Below are 9,364 nucleotides of genomic sequence, written 5' to 3' on the forward strand. Positions count from 1 at the left end.
TTCAAGAGTAAATTGGATGCTTATCTTGCTGGGATCCTATGACCCCAGCTGACTTCCTGCCCTTTGGGCAGGGGGCTGGACTGGATGATCTCCCGAGGTCCCTTCCAGCCCTGATGTCTATGAAATAAATCATCAGTTCCTGGACAGGCTTTCCAGTTTCTCATAGCAACTTCCCTAAGAGCCAAAGTTCTCTGCACCTATCCAAGGCACATGTCCTCCCTGGTAGAAGCATAACTGGTAAGGTTTGTGTCCTGGGCAGCTGCTGCAGGGACAGGTGTTGGCACATCCAGAAGCCAAGACGTTAATGCAGCAGCTACTGGGTGTATTGACTGACTCAACCTGTATTGCATTCGCACTGTGGCTCACCCACATCACCCTAGCCATCACCCCAGCCAGTGGCTGCAGTAGGGGGCTGCATTGATCCCCTGGCTTCTGGCTATGACCATCCCTTACTGGAAACTGGGGCTGATAAGGGGATTAGGGACAGAGTGCTGGTGATTATAGGCACTAGTAACAAGGGGCAATCCTGGATTTAGCAGTACAACAAAGCAATTATCTTTTGAGTCCATTCTAGCACTGCCTTTATGTCGGCTTGTGCTCTGGTTGCCCACACTTGGTTTGCTCTTGCTCCCTGGAGGCCAACTATCCAGGCCTGCAGGATTCTGGACAAAGTGTCAGTATAGAGTGCTGTTGAGTACTGTTGTGTACCATTTCACAAGTGTGTTTGTTTCCTCTTCTCGTCCCCACTGCATTCAGTGGTTGGAGACATGTTTTTTGTTGATTCTGAAGCCAAGAGGGACATTTAGACAAGTGTGTCTCAACCCATGGGTCATGACCCAAAAGTGGGTTGCAAGAATTTATAAAAGGGTTGCAAACAACCTTTAAAAATGAATTCTCCTTCAAAAGAGAAAAATGTGGGAAACTGTGGCTTTTCCTTTGCAGGCTGTCAGAGTTCCAGCTTGCAAGGGGCTGCTTAGAGCCTCCCATGCCCTACGCCTTCTGCCACCCACACCCATACATACTGGGTGGGGTTGGCGCCTGGGGGTGAGGGCATTGGGTTGGGACTGACCATTGATGTTTACAAATGGGTCCTGGTAGAAAAAAGATTGAGGACCACTGCTTTAGATTATGTTATCTGACAGAAGGCCATGGAGTCTTGCTCAGTTGCTGCTGTAGTGAGCCCAATATAACATAGGCGATTGAGCCACATCTTCCAGAAAAGCTTCCAGGCTTGATTTGAAGACTTTGGGCAAAGGCAAAAGTGATAGTTTTTGAGCGATCAGGCCCCTGAAAGCACTCTTAGCCATAGCTTAACACACATGCACAACTGGAGAGTGTTTTAAAAATGTCTGATTGTGCAAAAAATTAACCCTGGTTAAATCAGGTATTACATAAAGGTGTCAAAAACAGAATACGTTAGGGAACTTGGGTTCCCTTCAGGGCTAATTATTCACCTGGGGGTAGGGGCTGTGCTGATGCCCAGCTTTACCCCCTGGGCTGTCAGGGGGAAGAAGAGGGAGCTGCTGTCTGCTGAATGGTCAGAGCTGTGAGGGAAGGGGACAGAATGGAGCCCCCTTGCCTCATGGGCCCCACAATCAATGGTGCAGCAATATACTCAGCTAACTCTTTTTAAAGACTTTAGGTACAAGTTGTCTGAGGCTGTGGATTTAAGTTAGATTGGATAGCAGCTCATTATAGTTGTGTAAAATAAATCCGTCACCCTGCTTGTTTCCAAATACAGAACAGAAATATTGATTGTATACTTCTGCCGTTAGTATATTGTTACTGACAATTTTCTGCCTATATCTACACCTATTTATGGGATTTATTGGTATGTCTTTTGATCCAGAGACACTTAAAAAAAAAAATTCTTTGGTGTTGTTCTGAGCCCTGTCCACTATGGATTTTTGTCCTGTTGTCTTCCTTTGTCCTTCCCTGATAAATTTTTCTTATTGTTGTTCTGCCGATTTACAATTTTTAATATTGATTACTATCTGTTTCCCCATTTTTTTCCTTCTTTTTGCTGTACCAATACTTTTAATATCTAATTCCTGCTGTCATTTTGCCATTAAATTAGGCTGGGTTTTTAAGCAAAGTTGTCTTCTTTCTTTTGACCTCTCGCCATCTAAAACCCTTCTTAAACATCTGACACATTTCATTAAGATGTTTCTAAATTTTCCCATATGATTAAAACTGCTGATATATTTCACGGGCTTTAGGAAATTAGCACCTTGGGAGAAACATGGATATTAATTTGTTCATAATGACTATAATCAGGTCAGGGTCACTGGACCCTATGTCATTGTCAGTTCTTTGGTCCAATGAATGTCTTATCTTTATCCATAATAAAGTCTATAGTACCTTCATCCTATGACTGTAGTCGTATGTTTTGTACTGTGAAAAAAATGATCCTCTATATTTTTTGAGCTCATTAAGATTATCACTAGAGCTGTTGCTTGGTCACACCCAGTTTTATATGGGTGTCACACTTTTTTCCTTTCTTGATTGAGATTCATGAGTATATAATTATACAGTTGCTCCCCACAAGCAGGAGGGAGGTCAAGGAACATGTCTTCTGACACTGTAAATTGATAAAGAGCCCAAAGAGCTGTGTCCATGGGAGGGGGAAGGGGCACTGAGGAAGAGGCATTTTTTGCCAGAAGACGAAGAAACTGGGTTGTTCACATGAGAAGGGAGAGAAGAATATTGTACTCATTTCTTTTTCCTCCTTTTTTCCAGTTATCCTCCATAAAGATCACAAACTGCCCGAGACTTTTCCAGAGTGGCACTGTGCCCTGGGGACACCTGGGAGCAAAGGTCAGTCAGTATGTAAAAGAAAGAAGGCAAGTGGGGAATTATCCCCAGTATCAGCATTTAGGGGTGGGGGCCTGAGTCACACCCAGTACTTGACTGACAGCAGTTATAGGACGCTGGGGAGACTGACTTACTAGGGAAGGTGAGCTCAGGATGAGGTTTATGCACACTTAGTGAGGTGTAAGGAAAAGAAAGTGCCACTGTACTGTCAGTTACTAGGATAGAGAAGGATTATTGTAGCTGAGAGATGGATAAAGGGGACAAGAGTTGGGGAGAACGAGACATTTGCTAACACCCTGGCCTATTAGATAGTGGACAAGTCTGTCTCTTGACTGTTTTGTCAAAGGAAATGCTCAGAAGCCCAGACTGATCAGGGTCAGTTTATTGACTATGACAGGCATGTCAAACATATAGCCCATGGGCTGGATTTGGCCTGCCAGAGTCTTATAAACCAGCCCCTGGTGCTTGCCCAGTTGGCCCACATGGTGCACTGGACTGGCCCTGCACGCAGTGCCTGGGACGTGTGCTGCCCATGGCACTTACTCAGGCCAGGTTGCCACATAGGCTAGAAAAGGCAGGTAGGCAGGGGATCCATGGGTCTGATCTGGCCTGTGGACCAGCCCCACACCACTCATGGGGCCAGATGAGTCTGACACCCCTGGACTATAAGAATTAAGAATATAATAACGAGCAGCACAGGCAAAACATTGGCCATCTTTTCATCTGTACCAACATGTCAATGTAGCAGGCTTAATGTATCAGTAGAATACCCGAAATTCATATAGCTTGCTTGTCTGTCTGTCTTTCTGTCTGTCATATTAACTAAGAGGCTACTTCAGGCATCAACAATTATTTATTTCTGTATACTTATTAACACCTAGCAGAGTAGCTTCTAATTTCTTTTTCAAAAAAAGTGCTCCAGATACTGAGTAAACGAAGACACTCAGTCCCAGCCAAGCCCAGGCAAAGAAGATGTGCCTTGTAGACATTTATGGAATGTCCTGTGTTTTCAGGACGCATTACTCCTGGTATTGTAATGAGGTTTTAACGTAGTATAACTAAAAGACTCCTCAGACGTAGACTTAACTTAGAACTTGCATGGAGAGTTCAATAGACAGAAGACAGACGGATAATTATTAATGTATCAGTGTATGCTATTGATTAAAACAACAGCTCATGAGTATAAAAAATATAGATACCATATGAAATCACCATGCCTAAGCACAGGGGTGGAAACCACATTACCGGAGGCTCTGTGGCTTTGTCTAGATGAGGATCTGAAAGCACATTAACTAACCTGTGTTAACCTGGTTTGGATTTCTGCCTGCGTTAGAGAACAGCTTTGAACAACACATCCTTTCTGCCAGTCTAGACAATGGTGTAGAGGCAGGAGATATTCAAGCTGTTCAGAATAAGTGGTAGAAAACAAGTTGCCAAGGGATGAAGAAGAGGCAGCCCAGCAGGGGTTTCCCCACCTACACTACAAGGAATATTACTGTATTTTGCATTCTCCCTCCTCCCAGCGCGGACCTGGACATGCTGCCCCGTGAGCTGGAAGCGCTTTCAAGCCAACTGCTACTACTCTGCCAGTGATAGCATGTCCTGGGATGAAAGTGAGAAGAACTGCACAGGGATGGGCTCCCACCTGGTGGTGATCAACACACAGGCTGAGCAGGTATCTCGTTTGTGTTGGGGGGAGGGATGGGGATCTCCCCTGGGAGTTCACAGCCAGCCTGGGTGGGACCTCCTTGCACTCAGGCCTGTTCTGTATCTGAGTGGGGAATTATGTCTCCATCTTCAGTCTGCTCTGCTCTTCCCCAGATGCCAGCACCACCCCAGAGCTCCCACCCTGCAGGGATGCTGCCTCCTGCTGTCTGCTCAGCCCCTGCACTTGGTGACAGCAATATTCGCTTTCATATTTTATCCAGGACTTCCTGCTCAGGTGGACAAAAGACATTTATTCGGACAGGAGAGGTTACTTCATTGGTCTGTCTGCCCAGGAGGTGGAAGCCCAGTGGCGGTGGGTGGATCAGACCCCCTATAACCAGACTGCAGCGTGAGTATCACCGTGGAGGGGCAGTGCTTACATCCTTCCCCATGTTAATCCCACAGCATATGGTATAATAGGTGCATTTGGGCATGTGTGTGAGAGAGGAAGTGTAAAACACTTTCCCCTCCTGGACTAAAATCCCCATGAAGGAGCAGGTCAGTTGAGGGACAGTGAGCAGTCCATTTCAGGGAGCAGCCCTGAGGGAGCTGGGGGAGCTCTGGGTGAGTCGCAGGCTGCAGTCATCCCTCTCCCTCCATCCTCATCACTCACAGCTTGTTCCCTAGTGAACCTCCTCGCGGTGAGCTTCTGATCCTGGGGCTCCTGTCTTGCAGGTTCTGGAGACCCGGGGAGCCCAGTAGTCCTGAGACGGAGAAGTGCACTGCATTCCAGGTGAATTCAAGGGTAGAGCCGAAGCAAAACTGGAATGATGTTTCTTGTTCCATTCCTTTGAATCGAATTTGTGAAGCTGCAGCAGCCTTTATGTGAAGAGAGACCCCTCCCATGCAGGATGGGAGCCCAGAGACAGCCTGTCCTGTACTACGGGCATCTCTCAGGGATGTCTGGTATAGGGGTTGAGAAGAGCCTTCACAGCTGGATGGGACATACTCAGGGAGGGCGGCAGGAAAGTTCCTGCAGGAAGTGCTCTGAGCTCCTCAATAAAGTTCTTTTTGCAGAAGAACATAAAATGTGGAAAATGCTGGAAGTGGAGAATTGCAGCAGGCTCTGCTTGTCACAGGCAGCTTTGCTTACATGACATCTCCATAGGGGAAAGGTGAGAAAGGTGCAGCCCTGTGGGAAGGAGAGCAGCAAAACTCTCTGCCTGGCACCTGACACCTGATCCATGTGAATCACTTAAATCAGAGCTATCTAACTTGGAGCCCGTGGGCTACATGCAGTCCGTGAAGGGATAACATTTGGCCCATAGGCCTCTGCCTGGTCGCCACTCCTCCTAATGCTCCTTCTGCTATGTGGCAAGGAGAATGCAGCAGCTCCATTGCCCTCTCTTCTCTTCTTCCCTCCAGTGGCATAACTTCAGTAAGGCATATGGGGCAACCACTGTGGGCTCTAAGTTGGGGGCAGTGGGGTGGGATGTCAGAAAAAGCAGCTGTTACTGGCAGCCAAGTAATTGCAGTTTCAAATGTGATTGTTTGTCAACCTGAAGTCATGATTGCCCTTATTCTGCCAGCACGTGGTTGTGTTTCTATGGATCGGCCTCCCCACCCATACACCTTCCTGTCCCAGCAGTGTGGCATAGGGCATATGTGGGATGAGCGGGACCTGTTTGGCTCTGACATGGGCCAGACCTGTTCTTGTGCCATGAAGCCACCCTGAACTCTCCCTCCTGCACTCCAGGTAGGTCACAGTAGTGCCAGGGAGGCTAATGGAGCAGGGGCTGAGAGAGCTCTTGCTGCCTGATTTGGGACTTTGATGCACATGTGTTTGCACTCTGGCTGGTCCCTGGCACTGCAGAGCAGTCCTCCCTGGTGCACAAGACCCTGTGCCTGCTCCTGTCCATACAAAGGGCCTGCAGGTGCTTGCACCTGTTCATTCATGAGTTCCTAATGTGGTGTCTGCACACAGACCTGCCCTAGAATTGGAGCGGAGAATTTGGTGTTCATCTTTGTTTAGCGCTGGACTTGCTCACTGTGATTGACACACTCGCAACTGCCTGCAGCTGATGAGATGGGTTGTTGGGTTTTTTATCCATAGTTTCCTGCCCATTTAGGCAAGAGGAACTGTTACAGTTGGGCAAGAAAATAATTTTATAAATAGATGTTTGGAATTATGAATCCCAAAAGATGACAAAACCAGTAGGGAAATACAGATCTCATGAGCGAGGGACTAACATAAAAGGGATGGGAATGAGGCGGGGAATGCAACTAGGTTACAGAAAATACAATGTTAGCCAACTGAGGGAGGGGGTTCACAATGCTAAGAGAGAAAGAAGATAGATACAAGCCCGTACAATTGTCCGCAATGGTGGAGAAAGTAGGTCGAAGAAAGTATCTCAGTCCATATAGTCTCATCACGGGCATCTTCTTCGGGTGGAGTGGTGGTCCACTGCTGAAGATTCCTCTGGATGTGAAGTCCATCAGGTGCAGAGTGGGCTTCAGGCGGTTGCCTCTGGTTCCCGTCCAGCGGAGGTCGGTCTGGTGGAGTCGGTGTACTGGTGGTGGCCTGTGATGTGCTCCATGTAGATGTCACAGGACCAGCAGATTGTGCCAGACATCATGAGGCAGCGCATCAGCTTGGTGTAGCGGTGGGAGACATGGAAGACATGCAGGACTACATTCGTAAGGTAGCCCAGGAGGATACAAGCCAGTAGTGCTCTAGGGATCAGCCTCTGTGTAACCAGCCTCCAGCATGAGTATTGTTTGGGAGCAACATTTATTACACCCCCTTTTCCCTTCTGTCAGTAGAATAATAATATGTAGTGTAATGGATGTGTGAGTGCATGAGAGAAAGAGATAACATTGTTTCCCTGTGGAGTAGGGTGCTTCTACTTTAACAAACACATGATATACTGGGGGAACATGATTAATAGGACTGTGCAAAATTTTGCCACCAGTTTTGTTTCGACGCAGTTTCGACTCATTTCGAGGTCAAAACAGCAAAATCAAAATGAAACGGTTATGGTCAAAACAGCCTTGGAACGAAACGTGGCAAGACAAAACGTTTTGCCGTTTTGCTGCCGGTTTGACGTTTCACCCATATTCTATAATGGGGAAGGTTGAAACAGCCTATAACTTTGTCATTTCTAGCCTGACTTGACTGGCACCTGCAGGAATGGTAGCTCCTTCTAAGGGCAGAAGCCTGCCAAGTTTCAAGGAGGTAGGTGCAGGGGGTTTGGGGAAACTGCACCCCAAAATCTTGAAAGCAAAACTCATGTCACATGTATGTGTTAAGCCACAGCGGAGTCACAACTGCTAGACTGCCCTGGGGTGGGAATCAGCCCAGCTGGACTGACTTCCTATCCCCAGCGCTATAGTTGAAATGTTTCGATTAACCTCGTTTTGTTTTGAGGCTATTGCAATGGCCTTTGTTTCATTTTGATTTTGCTGTTTTGACCTTAAAATGAGTCAAAACAGTGTCGAAATGAAATGGTCAATGAAATTTCACACAGCCCTAGTGCACGTGTGTGTGTGTGTGTGTTGCTCACTTCATGCAAGGCTGTGAAAGGACATAGAACGAGACCAGTGATCCCCATGCGTTCAGCATCCTGGGGCTCAGAGTCATCCATAGCTCTAGAACAGAAGCTGGTGTCCTCAGCAGAGAGTGCTCCTGTCACTCCTCAGTTATCCTCTCTTTGCTAGGCAGGGCGTGACCCAAGCTTTACAATCCAATCTTGCAATTTCTTCCATTACATTCCAGTGATTTCTTATGCTTTTGAATTTACTGTTCCTCCTAAAGTATGCCCCCTGTCCCTGTTGGCCTCCCCCAACCAACCCTTTGCACACCTGCTTTGAGACAGGGCTACCTCACTACAGCGTTCCCATGATGTCTGCTCAGCTCCTGCGGCTGGGGAGATTAGATTTTATATTTATCCAGGACTTGCTCATCTGGAGAAAAGGAACTGCTAGAGCAGGGATAGGAAAGTTTTACTATCTCTTCTGAGTTCACTGGAAGTGGAAACTGAGTGACATTAGATACATCAGACATCACAGAACCAAGAGTATGGCATGAGTAATCACTGAGAGGGGCACTGGTTTTGGTTACCACATCTCCCTTAGTCCCACAGTGCAATATATGGGGTAATGCACATGTGCATGTGGGGAGGGGAGGGGGGGCCGTTGGAAGAGGGTAATGAAAGGACACAGGGAATGAAGGCCCTGTCCTCAATTTTACTAGACTGTTTTGGTCTAGCAAAGAGCAGATCTACTGGGGGAACATGATCAGAATGTGCCAATCTGTGCCCTGGGATAGCACAGAGGGGAGTAGGGGGGTGGTCTCTCTAGCTGACTCACTGGCTGCACTTCTCCCACTCCTCCTTCCTCCTTTCCCTGGGACCTTCCTAACAGCACACTTCTGACACTGGAGCATCTCCTGCAGGTTCCGGATACCCGGGAGACCGATTTTCCTCAGCTCTGAGAAGTGCACTGTTGTTTAAGTGCAGGGAAGAACAACCTCCCCTGGGAGGAAGACCTGGAACAACGTGCACTGTCATTTGTCTTTTCATTAAATCTGTTAAGTTTCACCAACAAATAACTGATGGGTGATATGCAGACAAGGTTCTTTGGGTAGATGTGATATCTTATATTAGACCAACTGAGTATTTGGAAAAATGTTCTTTGAAAGATTTTGGGCACAAGTACCCTTCTTTACACACCTGATGGGAGATGCTTCATCCTAGATGTGAGAACAAGGAGAGTCATAGTTTCATAATTTCATAGTAGCTAGAGTCAGGAGAGACCTGAACAGATCTTCTAGCCTGACCCCCTGCCACAGGCAGAAATGAATGCTGGGTTCACAAGACCCCAGACAGGTGATCATCCAACCTCC

The 9,364-nt window shown here is 47.2% G+C and overlaps 1 protein-coding gene across 2 annotated transcripts in view; it reads left to right on the forward strand.

Moving 5' to 3' along the window:
- The window catches only part of CLEC4A (C-type lectin domain family 4 member A), an 11,006-nt gene extending 5,471 nt beyond the window's left edge, over positions 1-5,535 (forward strand). Inside the window, exons 3-6 of one of the 2 annotated variants that reach the window (XM_019544169.1) lie at positions 2,740-2,817; positions 4,338-4,489; positions 4,636-4,870; positions 5,197-5,352. In XM_019544169.1, coding sequence (XP_019399714.1) covers positions 2,740-2,817; positions 4,338-4,489; positions 4,636-4,870; positions 5,197-5,258 — 527 coding nt within the window. In that variant the 3' untranslated portion in view covers positions 5,259-5,352. Of the gene's footprint in view, positions 1-2,739; positions 2,818-4,337; positions 4,490-4,635; positions 4,871-5,196 lie in introns of both variants that reach the window. The other variant, XM_019544170.1, reaches the window with a different exon arrangement.
- Positions 5,536-9,364: the final 3,829 nt, after the last annotated feature.

Source organism: Crocodylus porosus, unplaced genomic scaffold (genome assembly GCF_001723895.1).
Source record: "Crocodylus porosus isolate Cpor-Errol unplaced genomic scaffold, CroPor_comp1, whole genome shotgun sequence".
Classification (NCBI taxonomy): Eukaryota; Metazoa; Chordata; order Crocodylia; family Crocodylidae; genus Crocodylus; species Crocodylus porosus.